Source organism: Rhinolophus sinicus, linkage group LG06, assembly GCF_036562045.2.
Source record: "Rhinolophus sinicus isolate RSC01 linkage group LG06, ASM3656204v1, whole genome shotgun sequence".
Classification (NCBI taxonomy): Eukaryota; Metazoa; Chordata; class Mammalia; order Chiroptera; family Rhinolophidae; genus Rhinolophus; species Rhinolophus sinicus.
This window is the reverse complement of record NC_133756.1, coordinates 33,861,334-33,883,460: the sequence shown is the minus strand read 5'-3', so window position 1 is coordinate 33,883,460 and position 22,127 is coordinate 33,861,334. Positions and strand designations below refer to the sequence as shown.

The 22,127-nt window shown below is 33.9% G+C and overlaps 1 protein-coding gene across 1 annotated transcript in view; it reads left to right on the top strand.

Annotated features, from left to right (window-relative positions):
* The window catches only part of LG06H1orf141 (linkage group 06 C1orf141 homolog), a 163,133-nt gene extending 147,189 nt beyond the window's left edge, over positions 1-15,944 (top strand). Inside the window, exons 7-12 of the mRNA XM_019730956.2 lie at positions 730-842; positions 3,888-3,955; positions 9,823-9,967; positions 11,801-11,870; positions 13,123-13,309; positions 14,927-15,944. Of these exons, the coding sequence (XP_019586515.2) occupies positions 730-842; positions 3,888-3,955; positions 9,823-9,967; positions 11,801-11,870; positions 13,123-13,309; positions 14,927-15,514 (1,171 nt within the window). The 3' untranslated portion in view covers positions 15,515-15,944. The remainder of the gene's footprint in view (positions 1-729; positions 843-3,887; positions 3,956-9,822; positions 9,968-11,800; positions 11,871-13,122; positions 13,310-14,926) is intronic.
* The last annotated feature ends 6,183 nt before the right edge of the window (positions 15,945-22,127 follow it).

Sequence of the window (22,127 nt, the reverse complement as noted above, 5' to 3'; positions counted from 1 at the left end):
ACTTACCATGGTGATCACTTCTTTAAGTATATAAATGTTGAATAGCTATAGTGTACACCTGTAACTAATATAATATTATATGTTAGCTATATTGTAATTAAAATCTTTTAAAAAATAAATAAAAATAAAGGTGTGGTACTGGGCGATATCAACTAAGAGTGAGTGTCTGAGGACGAAGTTATGAGTTACAAGCATTTAGAGGTCAGAAATATCATGAATTATATAATACCATTAACTTTCTTATATACCAACCATATAATCAGTTAAAGAATTTAATGGAGAAAAACTCCTGTTTGTAATACATAAACTCTGTGATCTGGTATACTATTCTGGTATCTGAACTGATCCTAACCCCATGTCCTACCTCTTTGACTGAAGCCTGACAGTGTCCCCAATATCTAATTTAACAATTTTCCAGCATATTTTTCTAACAGGGTTAGTCAGCTCCTGAACCATAGTTTCCTGGAGGCCCTCAATTTTATGACAACGGCAGTTTCTTGTCTCTCTCTATTTCAAGTGATTATCACCAATATTTTCAGTTCCTACTTAATCAGTCCCAATCTCTTAGACTTTGCCCTGTAATATATTAACACAATACCCAACTCTATATAACTGAGACTGATTTAGATGTGGTAAATATGATTTACCACATTTATCCAAATTTGTTTTTCAGATTAGTTTTATAAATTTTCTAATTATTTTAATTTAGATTAATTTTATTTCTTCCAGGTATGTCTCCTTCAAAATTGAGCCTAAACCTAGAAAGAGTGATTTTGAAAAGTTAAATTTAGGACCACACTTTGTACCAACAAATATAAAAAATCAAGAAAGCAAGTCAATAGGTAATGCTTTGTATAACATATTTACTTCTTTGATTTATCAATGAGTATTTTTATTATATACTTTAGCATTTATTAATGAGTGTCATAAAAATTCTTGATGATTAGATGTCTCTGTTGAAAGCATTTGCTAGAAAGTATATGGGTGAAAGTATATGCAGTGAAATTTTTCACTGCAGTGTGAAAAATTTTAGTGAGCTATAAAGTATTTCCTAAGAGGAAAAGATGTTAAGTATTAGAATAGACAATTTATACAATATACAAATTAAGAATGTGTTTTTATGTTTAAATATTTTTCTAGAAAGAAAATCTGAGTTTCTTTTCAGTTCTACCCTAAGAGTTTCCTTGCTACTGTTTAAAAAACAATCAAGTATGTACATGCTGCTAAATATATAGCAATAAATATACATATATATGGACATGTTGCTAAATATATATAATTTCTTTATATATTCTGGTTACTAGTTCTTTGTTGGTTTTATGTGTTGTGAATATCTTCCCCTTTTCTCTGGATTTTAATTTCACTCTATGGTGTCTTTTTTTTATGATGTCTTTTTGATGAAGAGAAGTCTTTCATTTTAATAAAGTAAAATATACCAAATCTTTCCCCATTAGTACTTTTTGTACCATATTTAAGAAATCTTTACCTACTCTGTGGTCATGAAGATCTCCTATTTATCTTGCAAAATATTTTAATTCTTCTTTTTATCTTTAACTCTAAAGTCTACCTGGAATTAAATTTTAAGTCATGTAAGGATCCAATTTATTTTTTTTATGTGAACACCCACTATCCCAGCATGATATTAAAAAGGGTATTTATTTCCTAATGCTCTGGGCTCTTTGTTGTGCTCCCAAGGCTTCAGGCTGTCCTACTCCCAAAGCTTTAGATGGCAGCTGTCTGGTCTGTTAAAAGTGAGGCAATAGCCCCCACTTTTGAAACTGAGGAGGCAGCCTTCATAGACTTGAAAAATTGCCTTCATGTTTATTCTTCCCTTGTCTTGAAGCATTGCATGTTTGCAACAAATAGCTCTATGGTCCTATCCTTTAAATCCCAAGAAGTCCAACAGTCTTCCTTGATTTTATCCCATCTTCATCCCCTGCAGCTCAAACTGGCAGTGTCTCTGCTGGGGTGGCTGATTAGGTCTGTGGTTGATACTCATACCAATCTCCTTATCAAATGGTCGTTCACCACACCCTTTGTGTTCACTTTTGAACATACTCATTTTTTGTAATATGGACAGGCTGAGAATTTTCCACATTTTTAAGTTCTGTTTTTATTTTGTTTTTGTTTTGTTTTATATAACAAATTTGTTTTCAATTCATTTCTCTCCTCTTGCATTTTACTACAAGCAATGAGGAGGAACCAAGCTGCTCCTTCAACACTTTGCTTAGAAATTTCAGCTAAATATCACGTTTCGTTGTTCACAAGTTCTACCTTCTACGAAATACTAAAACACAAACATAATTCAGCCAAGTTCTTTGCCACTTTATAAGAAGGATAGACTTTTTCCGTTCTCTGATAATAATGTTCTTCATTTCTGTCTAAGACCTCATCAGAATGGCATTTACCATCCATATTTCTACTAACATTTCTGCACATGAGTATGTACTCTCTAAGAAGATAGAAGCTTTCTCTGCAGCTCTCCTCTTTGTTTCTGAGTTCTCACCAGAGTTGTCTTTAAAATCCCTTCCTGGCTATATTGGGTTTTTCTAGCATGCACATCAAAACTCTTTCAGCCTCTACCCAATACCCAGTTCCAAAGCCACTTTCATATTTTGCTCCAGCAGCATCCCACTTCTCGGTACCAATTTCTCTCTTAGTTTAGGCTGCTGCAACAAACTATGATAACATGGGTGACTTAAACAACAAATATTTATTTCTCACCATTTGGGAGGCTGAAAGTCTGAATCAGGGTGCCTGTATGGTCGGGTTCTGGTGAGGGCCCTCTTCCTGATTTTCAGACAGCCACCTTCTTGCTGTGTGCTCACATGGCAGAGAGAGATCATCTCTCTTACGTCTATTCTTATAAGGGCATTAATCCCATCTTGGGGCCTCCACCCTCACTCATTACCTCATCGAAACCTAATTACCTCCCAAAAGTCTACCTCTAAATACAGTCACATTGAGGATTGGAGCCTTAACATACGAATTTTGGGAGGGACACAAATATTTAGTACATAGCAACTACCCTATCTAAATTATACCTCTCACTATTATTTGCCCTCACCAAAATTTGTTTATTACTGTCACAACGTGTATCTTAATTTATAATTATTCACTCCTTTGTTTCTTTAATTGATTATTTTCTGCGTTACTCACTAAAATATACACATCGTTGGGTAGGAATCACAATTCCAGAGTCCAACACTAGTGTTTGGCATATGTGATCAAGAAATAGCTATTGACTGAATGAAAATTGTATTCAGTTTGTTACATCTATTATCTCATTCATCTTCACAGCATCCTTATTAAGATAAGTACTATTATTTCCACTTAACAGGTAAGAAAACTAAGGTTCAGAGGTGTTAAATAACTTTCCTAAGGCTCCATACCTCACACACACAAAAAAGTAGGTTTTGGTCCCAGGCTATTTAAATCCAAAGACGGTATGCTTGACACCCTACATTTTATCTGCTTTAAGAAAATCCATTAAATGATAATCCAATTAATAAAACTCATAATGGGAGATGGAGGTATTGAGGTTGAGGAATTAATTCCTTTTCAAAGGAATTAATGAAATGATTTATTTGACTGTCAAGTATGATTGCTTTATTTAGAAATCTAACTTTTCCCAAGAAGATACAGCTTTATTGTATAGCAGTAAGTAATCCAAAGTTTTATTCTGTTAATAAAAATTTACTTTTAAAGCCAATTATTCTAGAATATATTTAGCCCTAAAAAATGTAAAAGCATTGCTATTTAAGGAAATAAGATTATCATACTACATTTCTACAAAGTTTACTACAAGTAGAGAATATAGTTTATTGAGTTAAGTTGGAAGTAGTCTAATAATATGGAAATATTTATGTTTGGATTTGTTTTTTTAGAACCAATGGAAGAAAATCTAAAATCAAGATATAGTAGACGTTTTCTTTATCTTAAGGATACAGGTGAGGTAGGTTTAATTTGTAAGCTTACAATTACTTAATATAAATTCAAATTAGCCCTAACAATCTTATATATGCTTCTACAAATCCCAAATTCAAATGGACTTTAGGATTAAAAGCATAAGAATTTTTGTTTGTTTATATAAAGGACATTTATTATAAAGATAGATGATTGATTTGTAAGGAAAATTATTGTTTGTTTAAAAACTGCCATATTAAAATAAAACATCAAGAAGAAACATACTTATCAATTGAGCAGTTTACAAGGTCAATCAGGAAAAGACAAATATTTTAGAATTGAAAATACTTGCATAATAATAACTTTGGATATCAATATCTATATTAGTATTTGTACCTATACATGTGCAAATTATACTAGGTTATATAATTAGTTTTTTTAATTAAGTTTATTGGGGTGACATTGGTTAGTAAAATTATATTGATTTCAAATGTACAGTTCTATAATACATCACATCACCTATATATTGCAATGTGTTCACCACCAGTCAATTCTCCTTCCATCACCATGTATTTAACTCCCTTTACGCTCTTCTCTCACCCCCACTCTCCCGTTACCCTGTGACTGTGAGTTTTTGTTTGTTTCTTTGTCTTTTTTATTTGTTGCTTTCAGTTTTATATCCCACATGTGAGTGAAATCATATGGTTCTCGATGTTTTCTATCTGATTTATTTTACTTAGCATGATAATCTCAAGATTTCATCCATGTTGTCGCTAATGGCAGTATTTCATCCTTTCCTATGGTTGAATAATAGTCCGTTGTATATGTATACCACATCTTCTTTATCCAATCATCTATCGAAGGACACTTTGGTTATTTCCATGCCTTGGCTACTGTGAATAATGCTGCAATGAACACAGGGGTACATAGTACATAGATCTTTATGGATAAATATTTTCAGATTTTTTGAGGTAGATACCAGAACAGGGATCGCTGGGTCATATGGTAACTCTATTCTTAATTTTTTGAGGAAACTTCAAACTGTTTTCTATAGTGGCTGTACTACTTTATATTCCCACCAGCAGTGTATGAGGGTTCCTTTTTCTCCATAGCCTCTCTAACACTTGTTATTACTTCCCTTGTTGGTAATAACCATTCTAGCAGATGTGAGGTGCTATCTCATCATGGTTTTGATTTGCATTTTCCCAATAGCTCATGAAGTTGAGCATTTTTCATGTTTCTGTTGGCCGTTTGTATGTCTTTTTGGGAGAAGTATCTGCTTAGGTCCTCTGCCCATGTTTTCATTGGATTGTTTGTTTTTTTTTGTTGCTGAGTTGTACGAGTTCTTTATATATTTTGGATATTAGCCGTTTGCCAGAGGTGTTGTTTGCAAATATCTTCTTCCATTGTTTTGCTGATAGTTTCTTTTGCTGTGCAAAAGCTTTATAGTTTGACAAAGTCCCATTCATTTATTTTTGTAAAAACATAAGATTTTAAATTGATTTTTATCTCTGATACTAAGGAAAATATTATGTATATAGAAAATAATATATTATTTGTTAGTCAGTAAAATAGAAATTATTTATTGAATATAATAAGGACTGGCAGTTATCATAAAATCTGATAAGACAGCATAATATAAAATGTTACATGCATAACTTAAACGTTTTATTTTAATTTAAAATATGAAAATATATATCTATTTGTTAATCTTTTGATGTAGCCTAGACCATTTGGGGTCATGCTATAGTTATTTAAATTGTATAATTACAGTAATAACCACCAAAGCAGGTTTAGGACCAACATTGTTGGCTCTTAATATCCACTTGAGCAGAAGTTCATGGACATACTGAAATGTAGCTGACTAGCCTTGAATATTGAGCATGCCTTGGATGTCATTCAGTAGATTTTACCTAGGAGACTAGAGAAAGAAATTAATTCAGAGAATCAGCAAAATAATGTCATTTAAAAGTCTCTTAGGTATTAATTTATTTATTGTTAACCCTGATTCTTGTCAATATGAGAATAAAACATGACGAAATACATACTCTGGGCCATAATTAATAACATGCTGTAAGTTTTTTGCATATTTTTTCCTTTTATAATGTAAAACATATCGACACGATCCACGTTCCACAATATTAATTTTGTCCTCATCTACATAGTTTATTTGGGTTCATGTTTAATAAAAATCTCCAAAGAAACAAATATTGTAGCGTCACAATAAGTTTACTCATCATAATAAACTTACTAGCATCTTATAAAACATATAACATTTTAATTAAAAAAATAAAATATGCATGTGATTTTAAAAATTAAATAATACAGAAAGACTAATAAGAACACAAAGCCCTTCCATCCCACACTTCCTGTTTCTGTTTTTTCTTTTTTGGGAGGAGGGAGAAATTTTGTTTTTTTGCCTTTTTTTTTTTAAGTAACAGAGTAAAAAAATAACCAAATATTCATCAAGGCTGATGCTCTTCAGTACTTCCTGAAGATATGTTTCCATCTGGTATCATTTCCCTTCAGCCTGAAGAACTTCCTTAAACATATTTTGTAACAGAGGTCTATTGGCAACAAATGTTCTAAGTGTTCTTTTACCTGAAAATGTCTTAAGGGATGTTCTTGAAGGAAATTTTTGCTTGAAATAAAATTCTGGCTGATAATTTTTTTTTCTTTCAGCATATTAATGATGTTCCAGTGTCTACTGGAATTCTGACCTCCATAGCGTCTAATAAGAAGTCAGGGGTATTTTGAATTGTTCTGTATGTAACTTGTTTTCCTCAGGCTGCTTTCAAGACATTCTCCTTGTCTTTGGTTTTCAGCAATGTGACTATTTGCCTAAGAATGGCTATCTTCATATTTACTCTGCTTAGGGTTCACCAAACTTATGGAATTCTAAATTTATGTCTTTCATCAAATAAGGAAACTTCTGACCACTATTTTTCTACTTTATTCTATCTCTCCTCACCTTTGGGGACTCTTATTATACATATAGCAGGCCTTTCATTATTGTCCCACAGGTTCCTGAATCCCTTTTATTTAAAAAATATTTTCCTCTTTTTTTTCAATATTGGATAATTTCTATTGATAGATCTTAAAGTTCCCTGACACTTCACTCATTCCATTCTGTTTTAAGTTCAACCAGTAAATGTTTTATTTCAGATATTTTTAGTTCTAGAATTTCCATATTTTAAAATAGCTTCTCTTTCTCTGATATTTCCCCCCTTTTTTCATTCACTGTGAACACGTTTCATTTTTTCATTAAGCATAGTTACAATAGCTGCCTTAAAATCTGTTAATTCCAACATCTGGGTCATTTCAAGGTTGGTCTGGATTGAACATCTTCTCTTCTGAAACTAGGTTTCATTTTCCTGGTTCTTTGTCAAGTTGAATTTTTCCTGGACCTTATGACTGTTAAAATGTGGAGACTTCGGAATCTATTATATTCCTACAAAGAATATTGATGTTTTTGTTTTAGTAGTCAATTAACTTGGTTTGGCTCAAAATATAAACTCTGTCTCTTGAGCAGCAGCTCAAACTTCAGTTCAGTTCTTTTATCCTTAGCGGGACTGCCTGCAGTTTTCCCTAAGCATTCATGGTTCAAGGGTCAGTGAGAGACTTGGACAGAGTTTATACATAGAAGATTGGGCTACCGTCTTTGGCTTTCTTCTTATCATTCTTTCCTCACTTTTCAGGAGCTTTGGTCACCCTGAATTTTATCCTCTGGTTCCCCTGGCCAGAAAGAGTACATTTTCTGTCAGTTTTAGATACCCCATAGAGTGCCAACTTCAGCCGGCCTTCAAACTAAAAGCCATAAAAATAGAAATTTCTCCCCATGCAAGTTAGTTATTCCAAGTTTCAATGCTCTTTCTTTGTCATTTGCTTTTGTTCACTCTCCAGGACCTTCAGGTAACGTGTGCGTGTGTGTGTGTGTGTGTGTGTGTGTGTGTGTGTGTGTTTAGAGTATTTTGTCTAGAGTTTATAGTTGTTACCTGAGAGCGGGTGTGTCTGACAGGGGCTTACTCAGCCATATTGAATCAGAATTACCCAGAGTTTTTACTACTTCCATTATCTTTTCCTACTGCATTGCTCAGTAGTTCCTAAACATTTATAAATAATAGCGGTGCTAGGTGTCATTCTTGTCATGCCATAGACTAATGTATTACTATTAACTATAAAGTTGGCTATTGGTTTTACATAGGTATAATTTTTTAAATTATTGTAAGATTATTCTTTATCTTATTAAGAAAGTATTCTCTTTGTAGTTTTATTACAGTTCTTATCAATGATGGTTGTTAAATTCATCAAATGTATTTTAAATATTGTAGCTATGAAAATAATTACATTGTTTTTCTCCCTTAACTTATTGGGCGATGAATTATAGTAACATATCTATTAGTAACCTTTCATTTCTTGATAATTTCATTTTGCCATTATGAATTGTTCTATTAGGATAGTGTTGAATAGTATTTTATTTTCAATTTGTGAAAGCTCTTGAAGTCCTATGTGAGATTAGTTTGTAGGCTTCTTATGGTGCATCATCTTTTCAGACTTTGGTGTCAAGACTATGTTAGCTTATAAAAAAACTGAAAAATTGTTGTTTTTGTTGTTGTTGTTTAATTTTAATTTAATTGATATTACATTGCATAAGAATTATTTGTTACATAAATTTTGAAGGCGTTTATCCATAAATCTATTTGGGCCTGCTTACTCTTTTGAAGGTAGTTATTTGAAACTTCTTTACATTTCTTTTAAGAATTATGGGTATGTTCTAATTTTCTTCTTCTCAAGTCAATTTTAGTAATTTTTCTTTATGTTAAAGTTTCTGTTTGATGTTCAAGACATCCATAGCTTATTCCTCTCACAACTATCCTTCTTACCTATTCAAACTTATCTTTTATATTCAATAAATGATAAATTCCCACCCCCACTCTAAATACTCTGTGTTCTTGACTGTCTTATGAATATTTTAGTTTTATGTTGTTGGCCTCCTCTGAGATGCCCGAATTTTCAAGTCCTAGCATTAAGTTCTTCCTCATTGATGAAATCTTTCCTGTCTATTGCAGCCCTCACCAATATCCCTCTTTTCTAAACTCATTTATTGATTAGTTTGGTTCTTAGGAATATTTCTCTATTATATTATTGCCTAATGTTTCATGTATATTAATCATATCTATCCAATAAGGATGTGAGTTCTTTATGGCTTAGATTTTTGTCCTATGCTTTATTTTTATCTTATATTATCCAAAACTAAATATATTCTGTGCCTAATGTGAAAAAAATTGTGGGTGCTAACCAAATATTTGGTTTGTGGATAGAGGATCACAAGTTATGCAGTGTATACTTGCATATGTATATCCATATGTATATTTTGGATATCTAGATATTTGTATTTAAGTAAAAGCATATAAATCTAATCTGAGACCCTAATTTAGGACAATCTAGATTATTTTTTCCAGTTTCTCCCCCTTTACTCAGGACTATTTACTGTACCTACTCTGTGTATGAGAGAGTAAAGTTTCTGTTTAAACTGAGATATTTGTTTCTCTGTATTTGAAGTTTAGACTTTCCCTGCATTTGGAGAAATAAATTTTATATGGATATGAAGGCTAGGTTTTAAAGATAAAGAATAGTAAAAATTAATAAAAAGTGTAAGCGTAAGCAAATTTTTAAAATTTGTAGATTTGTTTCCTCATCCATAAGTGCAAATAACACCTATCTCATAGGTTTGTGTTTTTTGTTTTTTTTTTGAGAGTTAAATAAGCATTGTATTTGAAAGTATTCAAAGAACTAGACAACTGTTAGTTATCATAATTAGATATTCCAAATGAGAATCATGAAGTATAAATTATCAATATACATGGAAAGAAATAATTTCTAAAACATTTTTCCATTTTTTTTTCTGATGTTTAGGTAGAAAATGCTAAGCCCTTACATGACCTATATTCACAGCATAGACAAGAATGTAAACGAACATTGGATTCTACAGTCCCTTCTCCTGTACCCAGCATTCAATCTAGTGCTTATAAGAAGGAAAAAGACTCCATTTTATTTATAGGTATATACACTATGTGTTTATATCGAAGTAACTGAAAATTAACTGCATCTAACTTTAAGATATAGGCATTAAGAAAATCTTTAACCAAGGAACATCAGAATTTGATCATATTACTACATTATTTCACTACTTAATAACATCTGAAGACTCTCTAATACAAAAATGGTAAACTCTAGGTTCCTTAGCATAGTATACAAGGTCTTTCTAGGCTTTTATTCTATCTCTTTATCCATACTGATTCTAATCATAATGAACAGTCTGTTCCAACTACTGTGTGATTTGATCTATTCTGTTCTCTGTGATCAGAACATATTGTTCCACGTGATAGATTCCAATTCATGTTTAATAGTTGGGGCCCTTTTAGCTGCAGAAAATCTGATTACACGTGGCTTAAAGAATAAAGATACTTATAATCTCAAATAACAAAAAGTCCCTCAGTCATGCAGTTCCAGGGTTGGTTAATTCTGGAGTTTAATGATGTCATCAAATAGCCTCCATCTTTCCTCAACTTCTTCAACTGTCTTACCAAGGAGTTCATCCTCCTAGCTTGCTGTATAATATGGTGACTACTAGTTAAGAGAACCTGTGTAAGTAACAACATCCAGTGAAAAAAAGAACAGCTTTTTGGTCCCTTTATAAGAAGAAGGAAAATGTTCCCTGAAGCCATCCAGCAGGCTTCCCCTTGTGTCTCCTTGGCTAGAATAGCTTCATGCACCAATGTCTAAATCAATAAATCATTATAGGCTTAAATCCGTTTTTTCAACTTTTAACGCAACCCACAATAAGAAATACTTTTCATATCACAACTAATATATATGATATATATATGGAGCAGAAGATACACATTCATGGTGTCTTAATTTTTGTCTTTTTCAGCTTAACTAGAGTACAGAATTTTAGTGTTTTGTACAGTTATTACTAAGGATCCATGTGATGCAATCTCTTCTATTTCATTTTTTAAAATGCTGATCAGAGATGCTAAGTTGATTTAGTATCTAAATTGATGGGTTGTAGCTCACATTTTGAAAAACATAGGCTCAGATCACTCAAGATCGACTCCCTCGAGTTAGGAAGGAGCCCAGCCTCCCTTGAAGGACCTATTTGCTTGGAGGAGTTCTGAGATACATAAGATCAGAGTTCTGTTAGCAAAGAACGGAGGCGGGGGAAGGACTATTAAATAAGCAACCCTCTGTTTACACATTATTCTTTAAGAGTCTACTTAAGTGTCACATGTTCTCCAAAGTGTTCCCTGATAGCAGTGACAGGCTGTTTTCTCTCAGCAAAACAAATTTCCCTTTATAAAATTTCCTGACTCTCTTTACAGAAGAGGCATTATAATTCTTTTATCAAAGTCCCAAATTAAAACTTCTGGGAAAGTTGGCAACATAAATACAAGTTTATCCTGGCCAAAATGAATTTTAAAAGGAAGAAAAGTAGAGAAGAAAAATGTACTGAATTAAAACTAGGACATTTTATTCCAAACTAACTTCACTCCATACAGTGTTTAACCATCTGAGACTTCCTACTGGCTACTAATGACTTTACATATTGGGTGTGAAAATTTGGGAATGCCTTTCTTCCACAAAAATCTCCAGGACTAGTTTTATGTTTGGTTTATCTTAGCCAAACATTAGATCCTTGATCTCAGTCTTTTCCAGTTCGATCTTGTTCTCTGAAGTTTTTATTGAATAACTACTACAGATCAGGCACTATACCAAGTGCTTCCTGTATGTTATTTTATATTGTAAAATATTTTATACAAGATATTTTCTAAATGCCATTATAGAAAATATATATATGTATGCCTTTTATGGAAATCTTCTATCATTTCAGCTCATACTGAAAATAAAACTAAGGAATCATTTGATTTGGTTGGTCACTTAGAAGATTGTGTAAATGAAAGGTAATTTATTTTAAAATTTTTAATATTTTGTTCTGTTCAATGATGTTTCTAATAGGAAGAGTTCTGCTTTTTTTTTTTTCTAGTAGATCAGCATGAATTTATTCTGGCTCACTATTACTATTTAGGCCCATAGTGCAATCCAATGACTGGTCCTAGACTGCTTAGCTAGTCAGCATTGCATTCAGACCTTGAGCACATATTCTGTCTGCCGCAAGTTTATAGTCAAATGGAGAGAAAGACATGGGCAAATGAATGGAGAGAATGCAATTCTGTTTTTGTAGTAGAGATACAAATTTAATTACACTAAAACATGAATGTGAGACATGTAGTTTTTTATTTTTGTATGAAGTTCTGATCTTATGAGATCCTCAAACTCTGTGTAATGAAAAAAAGTGTTAATCCAGTGTGTTTTAAAATTTGTTTGGAGCAATACTATGTAGTCTCTTTAGGTTTATCTGAGTCTTTCTGAGATGGTAGTTGAGTAGATGAGTGAGAGGCTCACTGCACTTTGTGACATTGAGAAAAAGGTACTTGACTAGGGTCTTGGTCAATGTCCTTGTACTGCTGGTCTCACTCCTGGGTGTTCTGTGGCTGCTGCCATCTGTGCTTCATGAGCTTATGGTCTATTCTGTCTGAATTTGGATAGGTCCACTCTCACTTCTCATTAGCATGGTAGTGCTTTCTGAGTCTCTGTCACGTCTTTCATCTGCCCTTAGACTGTCCATCACTATGCCAAGCCCTTGCTGTGGGTTACCTCACCCTTGCAATGGAAAGCCCCTTGGTGAGTCTAAACTCAGTGTCCATGTCACATGTGAACCAAAAGAGATGTGGAATGAAAACTATATTCTCTCTCTGCCTAACCACATTATTCCATCCTGATAACAAAGCTGGGGCCACCCTTTGTTGGCAGGAAGCGTCTTTGCAAAGCACTTCTCTCAGAATCTCAACAAAGAATGTGGAAATACCCCTCTACTTTTGGTGTTCTCCTCAACCTACATAATACACCTTCTCCCCACACAGACACCAAAGACGCATACACATTACCGTCTTGCTTCCACCACAGCTTTTACTGTTTCTCCCCCTCCCCCGACAAACCAGGCAAGAAGGAATGGTCTTGTCAGGTTGTAAGTCTATGGCAGAAGGCTAGGGGGAGATGTTGGCACTGTCTTTGAAGAATGGGGGAGGCAGACAAGAACTGACAAACTGAAATCAGCCCTGTAGACACTTAGACTGAAGTTCTCTTCATTTTCAGAAGAACTTCTCCACAGATGAATGGTTTAAATACAAAAGAAAATAATTCTGTTAGAAATGATTGGTTAAGTGAGTATTGTTCAGGAGAAAGGAAAAGCTTGCTCCCCTTATGCTTTGAGGATGAATTGAAAAGGCCAAATGCCAAGATAATCAACATTAGTCCGGCAAAAACAGTAACTTCTCACATGGTAAGAGTACCTATTAACGGTGTTCAGTAAATACGTGTATTATTACTGCTTGTGGAAATATTATATTCTAGTGACCAGAACGTTTGATAAGTCCTTCTCTTGGTTTTACATTCTGAGGTGACAACAACACGTAAATTCTTAATGCTCTCTTTAGAACTGCCACCCTCAAACGGGATTCCTTTGCACCAGCTGAAAATGTTGTGTGTTTTTCATGAAGAAGTGTTTATCAAATTTTTCTAGATTATGAAAGAAAAATACAATAAAAATATTTTTAAATGACTTGATCATATATTGTTTTTCTAGCAATCTATTTTAGCTATTTCAACCAGAAAATACATTTATTAAAGGCTATTTTGGCAGCTCACAGAGTCTGGAAAGACAATCTGGTTTGAAAGCTATCTAATCAGGACTCACCCGATTACAACCTCAGACTGCTCTACTGGGGCCGGTGCTATTGTCACTGATAACAGTTTACAACTCTGATTCTGGGCAGGGAACACTATTTCTAAGACCTTTCCCACTAGTATATCTAACACCATCCTCATTAGAATGTTTTCACAATGCCTGCTTTTACACAGTGCTTGCTTTTTCTGAACTAAAGACTGTCTTAGGAATATTTTATTGTCAAGCCCTAGGTCACATGCCTATTCCCTAACCTCCGGGGAGCCTGATAAAGCTAGTTTCTGCTTATGTTAATACCTAGGGTACATAGACTTGTATGGTGGAAAATTCCGTAAGGTGTTGGACAGACCAAAAATGTGACAAATCTCTACTACTGTGGCTAAGTAGGTAACATTGGCATCACCAGCAGATTGCAAAACTTTTGTCACTTTTCCCATAACCATAGGCAGTAATTAATATCTTTCAAATGAAGTACACTAATATACAATTAGGTGGATCCCAGTTTCTTATTTCATTAATTATATTTTTAAAGGAAAAGTAGCAATCGTTGAGTTAAAGTTTGCAAACTAAACTCTGGTAATATTCCTATTTACCAGTTTCTTTGGAGTTAATCTTTTAGAATTAGAATAGAAATGTGGGAAAGTGTTTAGTAAGTAGCTCATACACACAGGTTTTGCTACTACTGTGATAAAAATCTATTTTTAAAGTCAATCTACTACTTTGGCTATTTTATGCTGCAGATATATATTGAGCACTTTTTATGTGCTAAGTGTTGGGATGCAATAACAAATATAATCGTTGTAAAGATAATTTTAGATTTTCTGAATTATTTATTAGGATACCTAGACTTTGTAATTTGGGCTTGTAGTTAGTTATGTCTCTGATGATCTTTGACTCAAACCATTTTTTGGTATGTTTCTTATTTCTGGACATGGAAACCTGAGAAATGCCAGAACAATGTTTTATCCTACCAACTGTACTTACTATTCCCCAAAAATAACACCTTAAACATTTAAATATATATTATTTCTTCATATCCCACTTTATTTCAAGAAGGTTTTGGTACGTGATTTTTGTGTGTTTGAATACCACTATTGTTTATATTAAAAACTTTTGTGTAGTCATCTTTAGAATATTCTACCATTTTATTTCCATGTTTAAAAATATATGCCTCAATGGACTGAATGACTAAGTATTCTTTTCTTTAATCCACAGGAACAAAATGACACAAATCCCATAATTTTCCATGAGACTGGATATGTACAAACGTTACTTTTGACAAAAAAAAGGCTTCTTCCCCATCCTATGGAAAATAGAAATACTTTCCCATATGAAAGAGTAAATTTTGTTTTAGAAAAAAATAATGAAATCCTCAAATCTTTAATTAATGATAAATTTATTACTGCTTCAAAACCCAAAAGAACTATGCCTACAGCATGGAGGAAAAGTATACAAGGAATGTCTCTTGAAGTGGGCAATAGGGTTGTAGAGAATAAACGAAAGAAGAAAACGAGTATGCAGACATTTGAAAATGCATCTTGGAATAAACCCTATAAATTCTCAGAGACTCTTTCCAGCCTAACCAAAAAATGTGTAGGTTTCCTTGATAAAACTGTTACTCAAGAAATGAGTGCTAAAAACGGTAAATTTGAAAGCATGTTATCTACAGTAAAACCAATGAGCAAATTAAGTGCCTCACCTGTCAAATATTGCTCAAAGCCTTTAAAAAATGTGCTCAAAATCTATAAATTAGATACTGTAACACCACTGGATGATTTGTTAAACTTGTCAAGTGGAAATTAAAAGCCTCATAAAATATTGTTTATATAGCAATATTTGGGTATCAAGAAGCAGATAACAAAATTCCAAGATCATAGATGAAATTCTTATCTATAGTAATGTTCTTATGGATAGTATAAGAAAGCAAACATAACAATTGGAGTTACAAATCCACAGTAGTCTGTTTAAGAAAAAACAAAATTTTTACTAAATAAGAAGACAAAATTAGGAAATAATTATCAAGAGGAACTAGCTCATTTCTGTTATCTCAATTAGATTCCTCAAATCAGCAGCATTCCAACAATAAAGTATGCTGTGGACCAAGAATGTCATAGACTGACTCTGGAAATTCACTCTTGGAAGCCAAATCATGTTAATAACCTTGCTCTATAATTGAATATAAAATTAGACAAATGTACCATTAACTTGATGCATGTGGAATTAATCATATCAGTATTTTGGATAATCATTGGAAAATAGCATTACTTTGGCAATTCATGTAATTTAAAAGGCTTTGTAAAATTTCAAGTAGCTTTTTGTTAGAAAATATTAGAACTTCATTACTATTATATGTAATGCCTTTTCCAAGTATAACTTTTATCTGAATTGTTAAATAATTTAAAAGAATAACTTATCCTTCATAAGCTAAATAATTTTGGTAACAAATCCTATAAAGTATTGAATATTTTAAGTATATTATTACATTGCCATTTCACTGTTTATATGCGTGAACATGGGCAAATATTGTAAACTATCTGAGCCTCAGTTTACTGTATCCCCTCCTTAAGATGGGGAGAGTACTTTAGTACAGTATTATGTTTTTTAGGATTTAAAAAATGTGGTGTACCTTGAGTGTGATAAGCATTCGTTAAAGATTCCTTTCCTATTCCCACCTTTTCTACTGCTCTTAATGTAAGTATAACTTCTTAAAAGATGTTCCCTTAAGTTTCTTACTTCAGTCTTTTCTAAATTAAATGATAAACCTAACTACAGTATTTGGACTGTAACCTAAAAATAGCTTCAAATTAGAAGTAGGGATTTTGTATTATTTATTTTTGGAAGTTTCTGCTGATGCTTGTGCCTTCAGGAAGACATTCAAACAACTTAAAAATTCCATTTGGCTGAGGATTCTCCATTAAAATAGCTGGACAGCTGGAGCAGTGGATTCTGGGAAGTTGGTAACCTAAACTCAGCACCTTTCTCTTCTATTCTCAGCTTAAATATATCAGCCCCTAAACAAAACAGCTACTAGGATCTTCAAGCAGTGGAGTGCAAGGTTAGATGTGGTTTCTATTCTGATGCTGAAATCTGACTATGGCCCTGGAGAAAAGTCTCTGAGTCACAAGGCAATGGTTGAGGTTGTGCTCTGTCTTAGGCTACCGTGTTTCCCCCAAAATAAGACCTAGCTGGACCATCAGCTCTAATGTGTCTTTTGGAGCAAAAATTAATATAATACAATATAATGTAATATAATATAATATAATATAATATAATATAATATAATATAATACTGGGTATAATATAATATACCAGGTCTTATATTAATTTTTGCTCCAAAAGACGCATTAGAACTGATGGTCCAGCTAGGTCTTTTATTGGGGGAAACAGAGTAGCTGGCCACTTGGGATATGTGGATTATCTGAGGGAAAGGTTGCCTTTGGCCCTTTAAAAGTATTCCTGGTCTCATTGGGCCCCAGGAGGCACTAAACCTGTAAGAAAACTAGAAGTCAGAGATCCATGAACTTTCCTTCAGTTGCCTGACCAGGGAACTGTGGTCTACTAGATTCTTGTCCATAACAGGCAAGACTTTACCATTTCCATGACTGTGCTCACTAGATACTGCAATAGACAGACCTCAGCTTCCTGAGCCAGCGAAGGAAAATAGCAACCCATCTAAAGGGATCCAGCTGGAGACAGTTCTCAGCAGTACAACATACAATGCACAACACCTTTGGTGTACTTTGTATGTATTATCTCAAACAAAGTGGCTAATTATGTAAAGCAGACTATTAGAAATCCCAGAAGAATATAGTAAAAATAAATGATAGCGAAGGACCTTAATTCGTCTCTTTCAGAGTTAAACAGATAAAATAAAATAAAAGTATGGATACAGAGTAATTATAAAATGCAATTAGTAAAATTGATATAATGGATATAGACAGTTGTTTCTTTGAAACAGAGAAAATAAATTTTGTAGTTTGTCCCTAGAAAATAGATTATGTTCTAAGCTACACAAAAACACCTAATCTTTAAAAAAAATAAATAAATGTAAAGACTTTTAAAAATAATCCAATAAAATTAGGAATAAAAATAAAGCAAAATCCAAATATATTTACTATTGGAAAAATGAAAGGATTAGAAAGAAATCAAAACTTAAATTACAAAGTAGAAAATAATGAAAAGGAAATGACTCAATTCCAAAACTTAATGGTACAACAGCAACTTGATTCAAAAGAAAGTTTATAGTTTTCATTTTTCTCTCCCCATGTCCCCCCTCCCACCCCTCTTTCTTCCTCCTCTTCTCCTCCTTTTCCATAATGAAAAGGATCTGAAAGTTCTCATCTTGAAAAAAGAAATAATAAAATAAATCAAAAGAATTATCAATAGGAAATTAATACAGATAAACACTAAAAATACTTAAGTAGAAATAAAAATATAGTATAAAAGGATAAATAAAAGCAAAAGTTGTTGTTTTGTGTGTTTGTTTTTAAAATACACTAAAATGGATTAGCCCTTCTCAAGTCTGATTTAAAGGAGAGGAGTAAAAATGAGTATAAGGTTAGGAATGAGAAAAGAACCATAGATACAAGAGAGAGTAAAAGAATCATAAGAAATATTACATGCAAATTTATGCCAACAAATTTTTAAAAAGTAAAGTGGGTGATTTCCTATCAAAAAGGAAATGATCAAAATTGACCCCTAGGAATGGATATTTGGAGTAGACCAATTTCCTAGAACACAAGTAACATGTCTAGATGTTCACAAGTAATTTTTCTTACTTTATCATTGAAGCCAGTGTGGTAGGCAGAATTTCAAAGATGTCTCCCCAAGATTCCCACCCCTTGTTATTCAATCAAACACTAATCTAGCTGCTGCTGTGAAAGGACTTTGCAGATGGATTTAAGGTTACTAGCTATCTGACCTTAAAACATGCAGATTATTCTGAATTATTGGTGGGCCCATTCTTCTGCTTCTAGGGGATCTAGGGTAATTACATGATCCCCTAGAAGAAGAAGAATGCGGAAGTAAGAGAGATGTGGCAGGAAAGGAAGTAAGAAAGAGGGAGTAGAAGTGGAAGTTGGAGACTAAGGGCAAATTTTTGAACACTTGTTTACAATATTTCCAGTTTGTTCACAATTACTCATTTCCTCCCTGCCTTTGCCATGCTTCTGCATAGCTGGAGCATATGTATTTCCTTATTCCATTTACTGGGACTTGGTCATGTGACTTACTTTAGCCAATAGAATGTGAGCAGACATGACTTGCATGATTTACCTTTGCTCCTCTTGCTCCTGTCCTCCTCCATAAGAATAGCATGTCTCAGGTAGTGGCCAGTCCTTGAGCCTGGGAGCAAGTATAAGACACTGGAGCCGAGGCCAGCTGAGTCCTGCAAAGCCCAGAAGAGTCTCAACCAACTCATGGCCCTCATGTAACATGATCAAGAAATAATTTTTTGATTTTGTAAGTCACTAAGACAATGGAATTGTTTCTATAACAAGGACAAACTAAAACAATTTTAGGGGGACTCTGACTTTTGAATTTAATTTCTCACAGGAATTTTATAGTGAGAGGAGTTTTATTCAAAATCAAGCATCTCTATGTTGTTAGCATTTTATTATTGGAGTGTTAATCTCATATCAGAACTTCCAATGACGCATACTGGGCAATAGGCTGGCCATTATATGAGATGGGAAATAAAATAACAAATGAAATTTTTACCTTGACATTCCATGGTCTTTGAATTAACTTAATTAATATAATAATTAATGTCTATTTTGAGCCTTCTGGATGCAAAATTAACCTTATTGACCCCCATGCCTGTAGAATCCCAAAAGGCACAGTGTTGGAGCAATCTCATAAAGGCAGGAGCAGAACTTCCCGGATAGCTGCTAATCTCCTCTCCAGAGAGTGCTAGACACACCCATGGTTGACCATAAACTTAATGATTACATTCAAAAGGTATGAGAAAGTGAGGGAAGAACATTATTTCCCCACTCCTCTTGTTTCCCTGTGGCAAGAGGGACTTCTCTATGGTAACACTCATGGTCTCTTGCCCCACCCATTACTCACTTTTCACCATGAGGTGGCGTGAGAAGCTTCATTAGGGATAGTAACAATTAGCTCAAGTTTCTTGACTGGATAGGACTAACCTATTAAAAAAACTGTAAGCCTAGGGAATTGATTTTTTTTTTTTTTTTAAGATTTTATTGGAGAAAGAGAACAGTGTGTATTTCCAGGACTTTATTGGGGAACAGTGTGTTTTTCCCAGGACCCATCAGCTCCAAGTCAAGTTGTCCTTCAATCAGAGTTGAAGGGAAGGAGGGGTTAGAGAAATGGTGATAGAGAGAGGATGTGATGCCAGCCCATGGTAACAGCCTAGGGAGGAAGCTGGGGTAATGACACATGCCCTGAAACCTCACTTCCTTTTGCCCTCTTGTGCCTATAGTGTCTCCCATTAGCTAAAATCAGCCAAAAGTCCAGGGTTAAGACAGGGCTGGGACTATATAGGAGTCTAAGGAGGCACATACTGTCAGAGCCGTGCAACGCGGGGTAAGAGTGAGTGCCTTCTTAAATGGCATGCCCTAAGTGTCTCTCTTGCCTCACTCTAGTCCCAACCCTGGGTTAAGAGAGCCCATTGATATAACCCATAGAAATCAACTTCTCAGGGCACAGAACTGGGTTGGTGAGTAAACTTGAGAATCATCTGGAAGACATTCAGCACACTCTATCAGGAAGTTCTTCATTATAGTAATTTAAAAATCTGTGGCTTCCACTGAGCCCACCTGATCTTCTGCACTTGATCCAAGAGCATTACCTAACTAAATTAGGCTTCTTCTAAGTATAATTTTCAAAAAGTTAAAAAGCATGACTCTCATAGAAATATAAAGCGAACACATGTCAAAGTTTTTATTCAATCTATTGATTAATGAGTAAAAGTAAGATGTTAAAAAAATTCAAAAAAAGATGAAGACTGATTTATGTAAGTCAAGTCGATCAAGAGTGTTAAGTGAATATGCTAATCAATGCAAAGCTGGTTAATATAAGGCAATAAATTTAAAACTATAGGGTTGTCTTGTCTACCAGAGGGAAATATATCTCTACAGATAAAATTTATTTGAATTTGCATTACAATTGGTTTTCTACAAGTTAACCTAAATAGAAAGCCAAGCAAAAGTGCACGCCCTTATAGAATTAATTAATGCATCTGCCAATTCCCAGCATTCTACTGAAAGGACATTATGTAAAAAAAAATCACCTTTCTTATTTCTAAATACTATTAGATAATTTTTAAAAACTTTTCTCCTCTGTTTGGAAGCCATTCAGGTATTTCAAGATATCAGAGACGTCTCATTTATTTCTAGGAGTCAGGTGCCCAGGATTACACACAGGTGTGGTATGAGCAGAACGGTATTTTATTTCAGTTCCCAAACAGAGAATCAAAACCAGTCATTATCAAAGTTGAGGGGATATTATTAAATGTAAATCCTATTTACTGCCTATTTCACTCTAAAGATAACCTTCAATGTATATGTTCTCTGCCCAGAAAAGAGGTAGGACACTGCATTCATAGCTATAGCAGTGGGATAACAAGAAAGAGACAAAGAGCAGGTCAGACAAGTAGTCACAATGTAGATTGCAAAGTGGCATTTAGTTTGCCAACATGCCTAATTTATTTTAGTAGTTAATTTGATCCAAACAGAAGTGTAGACTTCTGTGTGAACCAGACACAGAAGTTGATAATTAATGCCTCTAAAGACAATTATATTTCATTCTTTTATCTTTTATTCCCCCAGCATCCCTACTATCTTACTCTTTTCTTTCGTGGTTTTGCTTAGGACCTCAGAGTTAAAAAGGATCTTGAAAATCTAGGCCAGAGCTGTCAAGTAAAATATTCTACAATGATGGAAATCTTCTATATTTGTATTGTTCAATACAGTAACTGCTAGCCACATGTGGCCATTAAACACTTAAAATGTTTGTAGGGCAGGATTTCTCAAACTCAGCACTATTGACATTTTGGGTTGTCAATATTGCTGAGAAAATTGATCCATGCTGAGTAGGTTCATGCAGTCATTCTCATTCTCTGAGCTCTCAGTAATTTTCTTATTTATGTCCTGTTGACTTCCTTTTGCATATTCCATGGTGGCCATTCCAAACTCTCCCACGCTGCTTAAACTCATGACTTTACCCTGCCCCCCAGTTCCAAGACTAGAAGGAAAGAAAAAACAATTGTAGATGTAATATGAGATGACTTCTTCATGTAATCCTGGAGTTTACTTAAAGTTTCCAGTTCCCATGTGGGTGGCAGTACTGATCATCTCTGATTTCTCCATGCTGTGAGGAATGCAAAGTTGGGTTACTTGTCTCCTTGGATCTAACAGAGGGAGCTCAGTAGAGTGAAAAGGACATTGGATGG